Source organism: Mauremys mutica, chromosome 3, assembly GCF_020497125.1.
Source record: "Mauremys mutica isolate MM-2020 ecotype Southern chromosome 3, ASM2049712v1, whole genome shotgun sequence".
NCBI lineage: Eukaryota > Metazoa > Chordata > Testudines > Geoemydidae > Mauremys > Mauremys mutica.
In genome coordinates, this window is record NC_059074.1 from 173,155,248 (window position 1) to 173,173,174 (window position 17,927).

A 17,927-nucleotide genomic window follows, 5' to 3' on the forward strand; every position below is an offset into this window, starting at 1 on the left:
TGACAGGTATGTAAGAAATATATTTCATTTTAACAGTCACTTTTAGAAACTTTACTGGCATGATTTTTCTTGAATAAGGCAGGATTTTATATGCAATTATGTTTAATAATGTTTCTATTTAACCAGCATATTTAATTTCACTACAAATAACTTACATTTTTCCAAAGCTGGCTCCAGTCTTTCTTCAATCACCTTTCTAAACACATAGGACATACTTGTGATTGGTGAATCAGGATTTTGCATTCCAGAGATAAACAAAGGCTCAATATATTCCACTGCCATATCAAGGTTATTGCTAAAAAAAAAAAAAAAAGTGCATTGGCATAGTTTCTAACATTAGAACTCAAACTAAAAGAAGCAGGTACATGAATGTTTTATTTTTCTACATTAATATTACACACAGTAGCAATGTTAAAAGAACCTATGACTCCATTCATGCAGATATTGTAACAACACAAAGTGAAACAAATTTATGGCTGAATGGATAAAATCACCAGTAACAATTTTTTTCTGGAATGAACTTTGACCTGTACAATGCTAAAGTAACTTTGACATGATTTTTTTTTTTATTATTTTTTAAGTATTAAACAAAGATGACTGCTGGTTAGCTACTTAAAAAGGGTGTTCTGCAAACCTAAAAGGTAAAAATAAAACATTAAGGGATGGTATTTGAATAATTAATACAAAAAACTCAAAGAGTATTTTTTATAATATTTAATTTAATATTTACCTGAATTTTTCATAGATGTCTTTCTGGATGTGTAAAATGATATTAAATGTAATTTCTTTAGCAGCTTTGTCTATGGTCTGTTTTAACTTAGCAAGGAGTACACTGTAGCATGCTCTAATAAAATCATGGGCATAAGGTACAGTATTCATAAAATGCCAAGTCTACATTTAGTGTTCTAAGAGTTTAAATGACCATACCTTGCCTCAATCCATTCTAAAAATAATTATAATAATAGAACTGAAAGGACTCTTTAATTTGAGCAAAACAAATGTTTGGTCAATTAGAAATACAGCACATTTCAGCATTTATAAGCCACTGAAAACAATTACTTTGAAATCCATCTCACAAAAGAATATTTTCCGATCCATAATGGATATTTAAATATCCATAAAGGTCTGTTGTTGCTGAATGCCACAACTTGCTAACTAATTTTTTTTTTAAAAGGAAAGGGCACAAGGTTTTTGCTATTGAAAATCTGAAGTCTTTGCATGTAGCCTGCTATGTTAACCTGAAGTTAGTTGTGATAAGAGAAAGAAAACTGATTACACTGTTTTATGCAGTAAATACCTCTGTATAATCTGATCTATCTAGTTCTTGTAATCACTCCAATTTAGGATAAATACATGACAGGGCTTTGACATTCCTCCATGGATAGAACATGGAAATATAGTACAATATCCTATTTAAGAGACTGATCCCACAAAACCGTACTCACACAAGTTCCTATTTCTTATGCAAATAATCAATTCACATCACTTTAAATTAATTACTTGTGTACAAAAAGACTGCTCATAAACTTAACGGTTTTGCAGGATTGGGTCCTTAAAGTAAGATTATTTTCAGCCACTATATATCATACTAACAGGCCTGCTTGGCTCTCCCCACCCAATTTAAATCATCTTGCAGTTCCAAATACCTGAGTTGGGTATTTTTTCTGGGCCTCAATGCCTGAGGCAATCATAGATATCTGCTATGTATTACATATTTCTACAGCTCTCCTGCTGAATTAGGGACAGAGTTAGCTCTATCTTGCGAGAGTGGTTTGAAATAAAAAGTACAAATAAATAAGAAAATAACAGAATGTGGGATTCCTGAGGACTATTTCCAACTGAGGTAGTTTGAGAAGCTCAAAGTTTAAAAGAAAAAAATAAATCAAAGTCAATTCACAGAAACCTACTGAAGTTACATAAAGAGGATGAGTGAGCAAAGAACCAACATGAAAGTTAAAATAAAAATGCCAGACCATGGAGCTATAAATCTGAGTCAAAGTATATGGATGACTTTAGGGGACACATAACACAATGGAAATTGTGGTCATACAGTAGTATGGCAAATGGATTTTTTTAAAAATACTCTTCTTATAGCTTTTACGTTCATGAAAAATAGATTAGTAGCCACCCAGGAGCCAAGTTATTTAACTAATACCTTTGGAAAGTGCACACTCAACCTCTACATTTCATAACAACGTCTGGAATGGCTAGTAGTTTCAGTTCTCCAGTTAGAACTATAGGTGTCTGGTAAGCTTTCAGGTCCTATATTTGCGCACACACTACACTTAACTCTGGCAAAACCGTAACTGATTAAGTCCCTAATTTTCAGCATTCAGACTTCAATAAACTTTGCATCAGGCCTTAAATGAGCACTATAATATGCACAACAGTTGAGGACAGGAAGTATTACAATCAGCTGAAGCTATGGGGTGAATTTAGGTAGGCAGGGTTTGGTAAGTACATAGATTTTTACATCATGATGTCACTCAAAGTTCTCCCAGCTAGTAGTTGCAAGTTAGCCCCTATGTTTCATTAAATGATCTCCAGGCTACACTGTACATGTAAAAAAAACCTGAACAGCAGCCAACTTGGCCAGAAATCTAGCATCCATTCAATCTTAATGAAGGAAAACAACAGAAGTAAGGCGCAACAGAGCACTTTTCCCTCCTTGTACAAAAAAAGCCATACCAATCTTGCATGTACTTACTTCTTGATGTGAGCCAATATAGTGTTATTGACAAAAAGCATGCGAGATAAACCAATTGAGGCTGCCAGGTTTTCTACCATCTTCTCAACTGCGCATATGCTCTCCAGATCACCTTTCATAGCCAGAGCCTGAATAAGCCGAGTCACAGCTAGTGGCATAGGCACCATGTCACTTTCAAGGACTGTTTTTAGAGTAGACATAGCATCTAGTCAGGATGAAAAGGGAGAAAGAAAATTAAGATTTTAGTTCAGAAGCAGACCTTATTATTAGCCTTACTTGTTCTATTTAAAATATTATATATATATACACACACATACAGAAAAGTAGCCCTAAAACAGCTGCAATTAAATAAAATATTAAACAAGTATATAAATGAAGGTCTCAGCAGGGTTTTTTCATGTTTAACAATTAGGCTCAGGAAGATAAAATCCTCCAAACCTTGTTCGCTGGAAAACCTTGACAGGATTCCTAAACAATATTTTTGGCACATCACATCCAAGGAAAGCAGCCATATTATGAATATTTCCCCCCTCATACTCCTCACTGAAGCCTGGAAGTTTTTAACTTATTGTTCTAAAACAGATTGTAACCCAGTTTTCCTTGTTATGAAGCCTTTGCCATTGGAGATATTGGATACCCTAGCAAAGATATTTTGTTTAAAATAAAGTGCATCAAATGAGTAAAATCGCTAGAATCCAGAAATCAAACTAATTTTCTTTTCAATAGGCTTTAGAAAAAATACAACATTGGATAAAACTACATGATATGAATTTACACACAAGTATAAAAACCATACATCAGTTATTTGTGAAAACTGAAGAGCAATCTTGCCAACCTATAAAGCAGTAAAACCACATTAACAACATGCTTCAATATCAATCCTCTTTCTCACACTAATTTAAAACAACAAAAACAAAAAAAAATCCTCTCCACTAAGCATTCCTCTAAACTATGATTGTTCTCAATTTACATTATACACAAGCAAGCATAAAAAGAAAGACATACCCCTCCTGTAAAAACCTCTCACTGCTTACCAGTACAGGTAGGATTAATCAGAGGTAATAATTATAATACCAAACGATAACACTTCTACCCCAACACATACACATTCATGAACTCTGTAGCGTTAACATTTAGGTTCTCTATACAGCAGGGATCAGCAACCTTTGGCATGCGGCCCGCCAGGGCAAGCATCCTGGCCAGCCGGGCCTGTTTGTTTACCTGCCGCATCCGCAGGTTTGGCCGATCAGGGCTCCCACTGGCTGCAGTTCGCCGTCCCAGGCCAACAGGGGCTGCGGGAAGCTACGCAGGCCAGGGGATGTACTGGTCGCCGCTTCCCACCGCCTCCATTAGCCTGGAACGGCAAACTATGGCCAGTGGGAGCCACGATTGGACAAACCTGTGGATGTGGCAGGTAAACAAACCGGCCCAGCCCGCCACGGTAAGTGCCAAAGGTTGCTAATCCCTGTTATACAGGTACAGGCCGCCACCCCACAATCCAAACATTATTTTGTATAGAAGGACAAAAAAATACTGTACAGTATGCCTAATCCCCACAGCAAACTCCCAACCCTGGTTTAGTTTTGCATCTTGTTTTGACAGTCTTAAGCAAAGACATGCAGGACAAGATTCCTATAACCTGAAAACTAAACTGAATTACCCGCCACTTTCAAATTTTCCTCCCTATCCCAAGTGTTGCCCGTTAGCAGTTCAGATGTTGCTTGATTGGCCTTCTCAGGAATAGGAAGAGTCTTAGACAACATTACACAAACCCAGCAACATTGCAAAAAACTACTAAAGGCAACAACAAGCGCATTCGGTATGTCCTTCTTAGTACACCACCTATAAAAACTCGTAAATTCACATTAGGATTGGTAAGAATTTTAAATTTTTAGCATGTTTGTCATAAACCAATGTTCACCTTCATGTTTGACCATGTTTTTCTCTACAGCCTGCAGTCCCAAAACAAAGCTCTCAAACTTTTTATCTAATACAAACTAGTTCTTACTAAAAATATGTGATACATCTTTTAAGAAGGGTTAAGCTCTCCAAAGGATACAAATCTTTTTATACAGCACTACAAGTGTACATGGCATGTCACACAGAAAGGATGGAAAGAGATACTTGGAACAAAGTTTACAACAGTGAAAAATCACAATACACTTACAGTTACTCACGCATCTTATTAGCTCTTTTTAGTCTTTTTTTTTTTAATTACTTAGTATATTTAAATTTGGGGGAAGCATCCAGGAAGCAGGCCAGAGTGGAAGTCAGGGGCAAAAACAGAAAGAAGCCTCTGCATTTTGGGGATGGTCTGTGAAATATTTTTCAGGCACATCTATACTAAATGATAACTATGATGGAAAGCTTATCAGTTTACTATTTCAAGGCCTTCTCTGCAGGGAAAGGGGTAGAAACCATTTTTGTTGCTGTTGATGGAAGCTGCACTTCTTTATATTTAAGAATATGCGTCTGACGAAGTGGGTATTCACCCACAAAAGCTTATGCTCCAATACTTCTGTTAGTCTATAAGGTGCCACAGGACTCTTTGTCGCTTTTTACAGATCCAGACTAACACGGCTAGCCTCTGATACTTTACAGGTTACCAAAATCAGGGCAAAGGAAGAAGATCTATGGCTATGGTTTCAGTGACTGAAAGCAGTGAGTTTTGAAGGACAGAAATTGTATAATGGACAAGATCAGGGAGGATATTCCAAGCATAATGGGAGTCATTCTTGGAAACCAATGCAAATCTCAAGCAAAGAGAGTGAGAGGCATGCAAGGAGGAGGGATTTTTTCAGCACACGTTGGACAGAATTGAGGTGGTGCAATGAGAGAATCTGGAATGCCGAGGGAAAGAAGTTACAATAGTCAAACCAAGAAATGACTAGAGTATTGACCAAGGATTCAGTAGTGGCTTATGAGGAAAGAAAGTATCGGGTGATAGTTTAAAGAAAGAACTTGCAAAACCTGGATCATGCTGGACTGAGGACAAAGCAGAAGGGAGAGAGAAATCAAATATGACAAGTTGCAGGCCTGTCTGACTGCAAAAATAGCGGACTGTCAACTGTAAGAGATGAATTGGAGATGGGGAAGAAAAGGAGTTCCACTTCACCATACTGAGTCTGAGTTGGTGTTAGGGTCCTTGCATGCACGTCAGGGGGAAAATAACCAAGGAATTTGAAACGGGCAACAGAAAACACAGTGAGATGATGTATCTCACTTATTGCAGAAACATTTTAACATAGGCAATGCTACACACATATATGGTACAATATCAGAGCACAGTGAAGTGAATTAATTTAAGGATGACATGGCAGCTACAAATCTGAATTTCCTTGCTTTTCTCAGATTAAAAATCAAACTGTTCCCCATTTTGCTATTTGTGTTTACATTTAGTTTCTCTTGCGTTTTAGAGTAGTATTGGAAATATATTAATAGGAAAATATTTCTGCTGTATAGGCAATTGCACTGACTCAATACCCTGTTTGTGCAGGGCTTTCCAGTCCTAAATAATGAACTCTTAGTAGAAGAGTTTGGCAACCAAGTAAATAAAACTCTGATAAAAATTTTAATGTGAGGATGTACACACACACTTATAGGGCCAGATTTTTCAGAAGTGCTCAGAGAAAGACTGGAAGCTCTAACTTTACTAGCATTGTTCAGTCCTGATGCATCACCCACTTTCCATTATTCCCAATACCAACAAAACAAAGACATCAAACTGCAAAACAAATGATTCTGAAGAGCTGAAAGTTGCATAACAGTTTTCCACCATCTTGTCCCATCCATGTGCTTCCCTCAGCCACCATTTCTGTTATGTTATAATATTAAATTAAACAGGAAAGAAAAGTACAATGTATATTTCAATACTATTGGTATTGTGAACTATTAAAAAGTATTAAATTAGTTTTTTAAATCAATATTATAATCATTTAGTTCACAATCATGTACATTTAACACTCAATTTAACTCATCTGATATCTCACACAACCAACACAATATGAAAGAAGCAACTGCTGGGAATTGTTTCAGATGCTCTAAAGTATGTTAATTTCTAAAGCAAAATGACTTGTGCTGTGAATTTTAACGCACTTGAAAGCCTGTACTTTCTCTCGTTCTGGAGCACAAATTTTGCATGTCTGAAGAGCTGTGATTCATCTTAAGAAAACCCATCTTGTGTTAAATGGAATGGAAACTGGACTAAGTGGTCAAATGACAAGTACATTCATATTCAAGCTGTATTATAAATGCATGTACAGTAATTTACGTCTCTCAGCTACCACAAAAGGCTCTTGATAAGCAGGTAATTTGCTAAATGGACTCCTTTATCCAAGTATTCGAAGGGCGTTACAAGAAAAATCTGCAGAGGCATTAATGTGACGTAAAGGTCAAGCATTGTGACATACCTTTCAAATAATCCCGCCTAACTTGCGTTATGATGAGGAGGCTGCTGGCAGCATCGTTCAGTGTGAAGCCCTTGATGTGGGTCTCAGCGCTAAAAGAAGCAGACATTTAGAAAGGAATTACTGACATGCTTCTGATACGATAATAAATGGTTGAGCACCAAGGTGAAATTATAAAAACTACTGTTCGTATGTTAAAAATATTGCTGCAAAATATCGACCTGGAGACAGCTTTTGTGTTATCCTGTCAATGGTTATAGAAGGATAATTTTTTTTTGCATTCTGACAGATGACAAAGTTGGAAATGAGCAACAAAAGAAACAAAGTACAAGATTTTTTTTAAACAATCGGTTCAGATTCTTGAATGCTGACATATTAGATGACTAAAATAACTGCATGCCCTGCATTGTTCTGTTGTATCCTAAGCTGGATACTTTTTCTTCTTTTTTTAAGTCACCATAATTATAAAATGTAAAACTATTCTTTCAGCAATAAAAATGAAACATTTATTTTCAGCACTGTATATTTTAAATATAAACTAAAGCATATTATGAACTAAAACCATATTATTTGGTTGATTAATTTTCAAATTTCTGTCATCTAGATGTATACAGTTTTTAAAACTGAACATACTTCATTTGCTGCCTTTGCCATGTTAAAATTAAATTTCATTTACCATTTCTGCATCCCTTGCAATGCAAAAAAGTCACACATCTACTGCAAAGAGAACTTTGCTTTAATAATACTGCTTTTAAGAAATGAACATGTATGCTTTTAATGCAGACTAACCAGCAATCACATCTATTTTATACTTGCAAAATGCCCCTATTTCTAATGAAATTTAGGCACATTTTTAATACATAAGGATAACTTTACAAAGGTTCATTTCTAGATTACAAAATCTCCCCACACAAAAAAGGGGCATTGCCATTTGCCATATCAGCAATCAAGATAAACCTCACTGATCATCTTGTGGCAAACAACTGAGCAGCCTACCTACTTGAATTTATGAGCTGAGCGGATTGGGAGGTAAGCAGGGTCATTGCTAAATTATTCTCATCAATCCCAAGAAAATCCTTCATAGAGTACACAATATGACTATCCTCTCAGTCACTTTCAGTCTCCAGGGCTCACAAAGGCAGTCACTGGACTCAGGATTTTCTTACTCTCCCAACCAATCCTCTTAATCCCTGCCTAAGCACCCATTGCTCAGTTCCGTTTTTTTCCCTTTGTCCCATCTGTCAAAGCCCTTAAGTCAACAATTCATGCATGAGACTGTAAATTACATATAACAAAGGATTTACTTTCTCCAATCTTTCAATCTTTAGTGTGATTAAATAGATGTTAGCCACTATTACAGAACTAATCCCTCATTCCAATACTACTAAATTTCTATTTTAAAACTCTTGAACTGAGTGCAATAAACATACCTAAAATTCATTAGAATCGGAAGGCAGCAGCACTTTGGTCTGACCAAGATATCAGAAAACTCCTGGACTTTTCCAGAGTCTCAGCTGGCATGCTGCTTCCCTCTATCATCATCTCAATTCAACATTAGTTCTTTCCAGACCCGATACCAAGATATTAATTTAAAAAATAAACAAGTCTTTTGAGGCAAAAAATGCATGTTATAGTACCTATACTATTGCTAACACAAACACTGTAAGATTCTCTAAATATGATTTAAATTTCAAATTTGGCTTCAAACAGAGAACAAAAGAAAAATATGTAAGTCTACACAAGTGAAACTAGCTTTCATATCTTTTACTGTAAATATTAAGAGAGATGTAAGTTTCAGGCCACTGCACATATTTAGGCTTCAAGAAGTAGTCTCTCAGTAAATTAGGTTGGTAAGATTGACTCCTATATAGCACAAAGTTTCCAGATACAGAAATGTGTCAAGCATGAACAAATTTACTTGTTCTAAATTGTTCACACCACAGATACTCTTTTGATTCCAGTCACTACTCCAATACACTATCTAGGCATTTTTAGAAGAAAGTTTGCTTCCATAAAATTGTTTTTGAAGTCTGAGTACTTATAATTTTATTCGTTATTGAAAGACTCATGTACTTTCAAAGTCATGAGTACTGATGATATCAAGTGTACTCTCTATTATCTTGTAAAGAAAAACCAGCAAGAGTTAACCAGCATGGGTTCATTAGAGTGCCATCATGTGATATTTCTGAACCGGATGGTTTTCTGAACTGCCCTGCCAAACAATGCAGTTTTTATTATTTTAGGTTTAGATGAGTGACCAATAAGAATGGAGCTTCTGGCTAGATCCTACTTCCATTTTCCCTAAAGCCAAGAAGTTTTTAAGAAGGCACAATCATGAAAATTATTTTATTTGGGAGCAATATAGTGTATTTTCACAAAACACTAGAAACTAAGTTTTGTGGTGACCTACACACTGTTTAAAATCATATACAGGTATTATATGTATCCAGTTCATAATTTTCTTTTGAATAGACATGTTGCACTTCTCTTCATTGTTCTTGTTTTAACCAAATAACATACCACTTTCTGTTTTTAAACTTCTACTCTACTCAAATCTTCCTTTGATGACTAGTTGGGTTTTATTACAGTATATAACCGATTAAAATGAAGATACTCCCTTCCCACTTTCCAGTAAAAAGAATTTTACAATCAGTTCTCCTTACTACATGACAGCTTTTCGCCCAAATATTTCAACCATTTATGCAACTTTTTTTACCAACGTAAAACGGATAGTAATCTCATCACATAATCAGATTGCCAGACTGTTTAACAACCCAACTGATTTACATCGTGACACTGCGAGCTGGTCTATACTTTTAGTCACTAGAGTGCCTAAGCCACTTTTGAAAATGAGATTTAGGTGCTTTAAGATTTTACTCTATTTCAGTATACTAATCACTGGCACATGACCCTGGGACACGTTTTACATTCAGCAGTCAAAACACATGGTACAACCACATGACTCATGAAAGTTAAACCCAATCCAACCAAATCCAATCCCAAATATTTTACTAATACACACTATAGAAAGACATATTACAACTTGATTCATTAATGTCATATTCCTGGACCAGCTAGCCTTGAAAGGTGAATAATATATTGACACCGTGCACACTTCTTTTGATTTGATTTATGAAAGACCAATGCATTACTCACTATATCATGATGTTTCCAATTGGGGCCCACTTTTTGTTAGGAAGATGGGACTTTACCTTAAAGGAATGCTCATGATAATTTTCATGCAAGGTTATGAGTGCAGTTTTAGAACAGAGCCACAGGTTTAAAAAACAAACAAAAACTTACATGTTTTTCACTTTGATGGCTTCCTCAAGACAACCCTCAGCCAGCAATGCTTTTATAAGAGTGGAATAAACAGAGGGAGGAAACATAATATCCTTCTTTTGTGCTTCCAGTAAAATATTGTATGCCTCTACAAAGAGAATAAAAAAAACAATTGAGATGTCACATTGCATTGAAGTGGCATATAAAGAGCATTCACATCTCTTTTTATTTAAAAAGACTGCATCTTAAACATAAATCTATTCCTCCTTTTCTTAAATCTTTTAGTCTAAAGCTATATTTTAGAAAATTGTTGGTTTGCCCAGGTTTGAATGAATGCTCCTATCCACGGAGCCAAAAGTTGTAGGGTTTTTAAAATGTATATATATATAAAACTGTTGTTTCTTCTAAAATCCAGGTGTTACGTTACATTTCTTCCCACCCTCAAAAAAACACTGAGTCAGATAAGCTAACTCCAAAAAAGTGTTTGAATTCCCTTCCCATAGTTCATTTAAAATAAAAACCTCCATCATACTTCTGTTCATGAGAAAAGGAGAACTAATGATTTTTGAAGCAACACCTAATTCTGGGGTAGATGGTTACAATGTTTGGCGCATCATCACAACAGCATTCAGCAAATATAGGCAGTGATTCCACTATTGGGAGATCAAACTGTTTGGCTACGACAAGATTTATATAAAAACATACAATTTACAAATATACAGATATTTAACAAGTAAACTAAGCGGCATTTGTTTGACTGATTAGCAGTTTTATTTCACATATTCACAATAACTGTCAGTGTATGAAAAGACGTTACCAAAAAAAAAAAAAAAGGCAAAAAAGATAACCACACTTTTCAATCATTTACTTTTTGAAACAAGATTATGCAGCTGTAAACATTTGGCTCATATCTTTGGCGTGAAGGGGAAAATAATTTGTATTTGAATTTTAACCTCAAAGGAAATACGATATGAACAAATGAAACTTCAGGGCACACCCGGGCAGACAAATTTTCAACACACATTCTCAAGACTGGAAGTGTTACTGTACCATCTTGTCTGAACCATGGTATGACTTGAGTTTAAGGGCATGTCTACCCAGCAAAAGCTGTGCATGGGCTTGCCTATCCAAGCTAGCTTGAATCTAGTTAGTGTGGGTAACAATAGTATTGAAGACAGTGCAGCGCAGGCTTCAGAATGAGCTAGAAAGCGGATTATGTGTCCAAGGCCTATGCTGGGCTTGTACTATCTACGCTGAAGCTGTACTGTATTTCACTGCTATTGTTACCTGTGCTAGTCGGATTCAGGCTAGCTCAGGTAGGCTGGCCTGTGCACAATTTTTCCTGTGTAGACATACTCTAAGAGTATATATTGGGACTTTTAAAAAAAAATGTATTCATATATGCATGAATGTGTGTCTATTTAAACAGGTATGCACAAATTGTGACTGTGTAGTATATTGTAAGAATACTGCCGTATAGTTATCTAACATCTTTACACAGATTACATAGCACATGTATATCAACACAGATATAAAAGAAGATCTTATGGCAAAAATTAAAACAGCCACTGTGTTTGTTGTTCTGACATAAGTCTGAAATAACATTACTTAATTACATCACCACTCTCTGGATCAATACTCAAATAAAAGGAGAGGGGAAAAAATAGTCAAGTAGCATGTGGTAGGATTTTAAAATAATCTAACTAGCCAGACATACTGTACTTCCTGTCACAATTTTCAGAGTTCTCTTGCCCACTACTGTGTCAAACAAATTTTAATTGCTAGCATTTACAGGAAGTGTTCACTTCACTGAAAAGTTTGTGGAAAAATTTTTTTCCAATAAACTTTTTCAACTGTGAAAGTGACTAAATCACCACTAGACCAGTAAATATCATTCCATGAAATAAGGTTGCTTACATATGATAATGAAGAATCATTCAATACACAAGTGCAACAAACTCTGACTAGCATTTGAAAACACTTACGAGCACATTCTTGCATTGAGCAGCTCTGGCACACACCAGAAGAGGGTATCTACTTTTCCTCTGCTTTACTTCAAGTACAATGGTTGTGTTTACAGTACAGTTGCTAACTATAAATGTCACTGTAATGCAAACAAAACAGTTAACTGTGCTTTTCCTTATGCTATTTGATTCAAGGCAAAAGAAATTCAGACTCCTTCTTTCAACCAACTGGCACTGCAGGTGGGTTTTTGCAGTAAAGTTCTGAACCGGAAACTACTAAAAGAATGCTCCCCACTTTCCCAAGATTTCTATGGCAAATCATAAATGCAAACACTCACTCCAGGATCTATTTTCCTTATCACAAAAAATTATGGTTTGGCAAGAGGAGTTTTAAAGGTTAATCGTGTGAACAAAACAAACAAACAAACAAACATACAAATTATTCAAATACCAAACAAGAATTTAAAGTGAGCAGAGTAAAAAAAAAAAAAAAAAAAGAAGTTTAATCTTTTTCTTCAATCTGAATTAATTCAAGAATATGATGCAAATATGCTTGCTTTTACTGTCAAATTCAAACCTTTTGAATGAAATGTTAGATGCACCATAAGATCTTTTGTTGCCTAAAAGTGGTTGCCAAAAGGTATTAAATGTACATGCAATAGATTATGGATAAACTCCTGGCCCCACTGAAGTAGAGTTGCCATGTGTCGAAAAGGGACCCTAGTGGCTCAACTCAGCGCTGCTGATTGGGCCGTTAAAAGTCTGGTTGGCAGTGTAGCGGGGCTAAGGCAGGCTTCCTGTCTGCCATGGCTCTGCACGGCTCCCAGAAGCAGTGGAATGTCCCTCCTCCGGCTCCTAGGCATAGGGGCAGTCAGGGAGCTTCGGCACGGTGCCTCTGCTGGTGCTGCAAGCGCCGGCTCTGCAATTCCCATTGGCTGAGAACTGTGTACCGTGCAATGCTGTGGGGCCACCTGGCCGCGCAGCAGGACATGCTCCTGCTTCCAGGAGCTGCTTGAGGTAAGCACCGCCTGGAGCTTGCACCCCTGCCCCCCCTCCCCTGCCCCAATCCTCCAGTAGGGAGGGAGGTCTCGTGCCTAGCCCCACCACCCCGCCACAGGGTGGAAGCCCTGAGCCCCAACTAGCGCATCCTGGCTCTCGAACTTCTGACGGTTGTCATATGCAGCTTGGAGGGTTAGTAAGTTTGGCCATCTCTGCTATAATATTTTATTTTTTTCCTTCTAAATGGCAAAATATTTCATAACTGTCTCCACCACCTACCTTTTGAAAATAAACTGGCATTATCTTACATCAACTCCACTTGAGTTGCATGTCTGAAGCTGACTAAAGGGCTCACAAATGGAGACCATACCCCCAAACAGGGATTATTAGTTTACTATTTCTCGAATCGCCATCTTTTTGTGAGAAGCTGTACTCAAATATATGAGCATTCAAAAGAGTTTCTAGCAGAAAAATCATATCATGTTGTATTACCACTTTAAGAGAGAGCTGTTAGAAATGTGACAACTTGCCAACATAAAATCTCAATTCTCACAACACAGTCACATTTGGTTCAGCAATTTCCACTGCTTGGACACATGCACACACTACCCAAAAGGCCAACTTATAACAATGCATAATCAAGTCAGTAAAATGAATATATTGTTTTTCATAAATAAAAAACCTCAAAGAATGTTTAAAACAGCACCCTGCCAAGGAATTAATCTAATTTTATAACTAATATTCTAAACTGATTAAGTTCACTTTCTTCTAATAAAAACGTTGCATAGATACAAAATTTATTACAATATCCTATTGTATTCATATCAAAATTACACTACATTGTTTACATAAAGCTGACAAGTTAATTTTTCTAGGATTTTAGACACATGCATGCAGCACATTTCACAGTATTTTCAGCACAATATTTTTCTACAAAATTTTCATTCTTAATATCTGGCAGGTCTGGATCATCTATCAGGATCACTACAGAATGTAAGCTGTGGGATGTGCAATATCAATCTATCAGTAAATTCAGTCTCAAGGTGTCAGAGCTATCAGTAATAATTGGTGCAGTTTTTTGTTTGTTTAACTTTAAATCTTAGAAATTACTTAGAAATTACTCAGGAAATTACTTTGGTATTCAAACCATATTCATAAATAGGTGTAAAATGTTTATAATTTTGTTTCCCTCCCTACTTCAATCCTTTCATAAAGGACATTAAATCAATATTACCTAGTCCTCAACACTTCCCAAAGAAAAATTAATTAGTTCTGTTTTCAGAACCAGATCCTTCTAAGGTACATCCATTTTCAAGCCTGCCTTTTGATCCCCCAAATTTACTGGTATGAAAATTAACATTCTGAGGAAGCTCTTAAATCTGTCATAATACAGAGATTACCATTGAAGTGATATGCATACAAAATATGAGCGTGCATCTACTATATGTGATATATGCTTACATATGCATACACAGTACATGCAGACTTATGCATAATCCCTCAATCAGGGCTCCCAGAGTCTGATGGTGCTTTAACACCAGTTTCTCTAGTAACAGCAAAACAATTCTGGGGCAGATTATAGTGTATGCTGTCTCACTTCTGAGACACTGAAAAGGCATAGGTGTCTGCAGTTCCAGCCTGCACAGCTTAATGCTGGCATAGACCTCCAAGAGAACAATCATCCAACAAATTATACACTAAATGGAGCTGGCATCTTTCACCCAAACAATTCGATTTTCTAATCAGTCCCTGTGTCAGATGACTACCAGTCATGTGTGTTTAGGCAACGAAAAGAAGGAATGCAAATGGTCTTCAAAAGCTAAGGCCCAATCACCCCTCTGCCTTAATGACTGACAACCCTGTATCATGCACGTTTTCCCTGAAGAGCATGGAAGAGGATGAAAAGGAGAGGGCCAGTTTGGTTTCACTGTCCCCAAGGCTTGGGATTCTTCAGACACGCCTCTGAAGGGAATGGCAGGGATGGAATAACTATACTTAGTTCCATTCCTCATTTCCGCATATGGAAACAGATATCCAAGCATAAATTAATGCTGCTTTGCAGCAGAGAATGGGCTTTTGCATAGGTGGGAAATATACCTGTCTACTGGCAGCACCAATACTGGAAAGAAGGAAGTATAAGATCAGCTGTGGGGGAGGGAAGGGAGAGAGAACCCTCCGTGGGACTAGGAATTTCCATCCCTGCAAATCATTATGATAGGGAAACTGCTCCTTTGGCTTTCTCTCTTGTCAGGTACTTCTGTAGAAGGGTACAATTTACCCTTACGACAGAGGCGAAGCATTGTTTTTTTAAAATGCTATGACATATCACTATTAATATATGGGGATAGGAGGGAGAAATCTGTGTCTCCCTCGTCTTACTCCCACTCCAGCTAACAAAGTCTTATTTTCATCTAAGAAGAGAACTCTTTTACATGAAAAGAGGAAATATGTTTCTCCCCAGCATACTGAAACATCTTTTTCGAAATGTTAAGGGAAAGTCAGAGAAAAAATTTCAGAGATTACACAAAAAGACATTTCTCTAGGAGTAAGGTTAAAATGGAATCTTAAATTATTTTAGCAAACATTTTCATCTTGCCAGCATCTTTAAAAATTGTCTATGAATCTTCATTACTGGCTCTATCTCTGCTTTGATGGAGGTAATTTCTGTTTTAACATTCTCCTTTAAAAAAAAAAGATACAAGTTGAATAATATTTTAGAAACGCTTTCTAACTCACTTCTGGAACATTCTGAGGCCCAGTGATAGGCCTTTTATGTTTGTGATGTGGCAGACTGAGGTTTGATTCCTAAGTGCCTGATCCTGCAAAGCAACGAGCACTGTAGAGGAATGCTGAATTTAGAAGCTTTACGTAAATACAAAAATAATATTGACGACGATGCATTCCAGGTGAGTGCTGTAGAAGAAATGCCCTCAGAACTAGGGAAGTGGAAGGTATTGGACTGGAGTGTAAATGACCACTCGTCATGCTTGCTAACAAAAATGCACATCCATTCTCATTTGCACCGATAAACTAAAATTCATTGTTGGATACAGATAAGAAGAGTGCTCAGACTCAGATTAACTAAAATGCCACAAAACTGAATATATGTTCTCTACCTTTAAAGTAAGAGAGATTTCTTAACTTTATATCACACATTGGTTTTAACTGGGGTGGTTTGTTATCAATTAAAATGGCAGTTGCTCAAGGTGATTTACTTACAGTCAGTATGTTGGAGGTTAAAAGTGTTCTTAGTTCTAACTAAATGGGGGAAATGGAAAAAAAAAAAGACTTCAAAGAACTCTATGCAGGAATCTGTGATTTTACAGGGCTTATTTTGTTTACAGCCAAGAGACAGATGTGATCTTTTTTCAGTGGCAAGTTATCTTGCAGCATTACAGTGAAATGGGTTCAAAGACTTTTGGGCCAGAAGGGATCATTGTGATAACCTAGTCCAACTTCCAGCATAACATAGGCCAAATAATCTCACCTATTAACTTCTGCATTAAGACCACAGTTACTGTTTGAACTATAGCTAGGGCCTACCAAATTCACAGCTGTGAAAAACACACCACGGACCATGAAATTTGGTCTTTTGTGTATTTTACCCTAGACTATAGGGACGTCACCAGCTTTTTTCAAACTGGGGTTCTGACTGAAAAGGGGGTCATGGAAGGGTAGCAAGGTTATTGTAGCAGTGGTTGTGGTATTGCCACCCTTGGGTGGCTGGAGAGTGATGGTTGCTGTCCAGGCACCCAGCTCTCAAGGCAGTGCCCCGCCAGCAGCAGCGCAGAATTAAGAGTGGTAATACCATACTATTCTATCCTGGTGGCAGCGCTGCCTTCAGACCTGGGCTCCCGCCAGCAGCCACTGCTCTCCGGCTGCCAGTAGTAGCGCAGAAATAAGGATGGGAATACCGTGACCCCACTACAATAACCTTGCACCACCCCTCCACTCCCCCTGCCTTTTGTGACAGGACACTTATAGTTACAATATGGTGAAATATCTGAAATCATGAAATTTATGATTTTTAAAATACTATAGCTATGAAATTGACCAAACTGGACCATGAATGTGGCAGGGCCCTAACTATAACATATCTTTTAAAAAGACATCTCAGATTGATTTATTGACTTAAGTGGTGGAGATTTTTCAAAGTTTTTCTAGTTACTCTCACTGTTAAAAACTTGCACTTTATTTTCTAGTCTGAATTTGTCTAGATTCAGCTTCAAACTAGTGCATCTCATTGTGCTTTTTGCTGCTATATGGAAGAGCTGTCAACTATCAAATCTCTTCCTCAAGTAGGTACTTGTACACCGTGATCATATCACCTTTTTACCTTCTCTTAGATAAACTAAACAGACTGTACTCTTTAAATCTCTGACTATAAGGCATGTTTTCCAGATCTCAAATTATTCTTGTTGCTCTTTTGAACACTTTCAATTTTTCCAACATTTTTTTCGAAGTGTGAACACCAGAAATGGTCACCATAGTCCAGTAATGGCCTCACCAATACTACACACATACTACTGCCTCCCTACTCATACTTGGTATTTCATTGCTTCTGCATCC

At 36.9% G+C, this 17,927-nt stretch overlaps 1 protein-coding gene across 1 annotated transcript in view; it reads right to left on the bottom strand.

Annotated features, from left to right (window-relative positions):
- LRPPRC (leucine rich pentatricopeptide repeat containing) overlaps window positions 1-17,927 on the bottom strand; it is a 162,748-nt gene that overhangs the window by 12,068 nt on the left and 132,753 nt on the right. The window contains exons 30-33 of the mRNA XM_045011106.1: window positions 10,417-10,543; window positions 7,117-7,205; window positions 2,708-2,912; window positions 156-295 (exon numbers count right to left, since the gene is read on the bottom strand). Of these exons, the coding sequence (XP_044867041.1) occupies window positions 156-295; window positions 2,708-2,912; window positions 7,117-7,205; window positions 10,417-10,543 (561 nt within the window). The remainder of the gene's footprint in view (window positions 1-155; window positions 296-2,707; window positions 2,913-7,116; window positions 7,206-10,416; window positions 10,544-17,927) is intronic.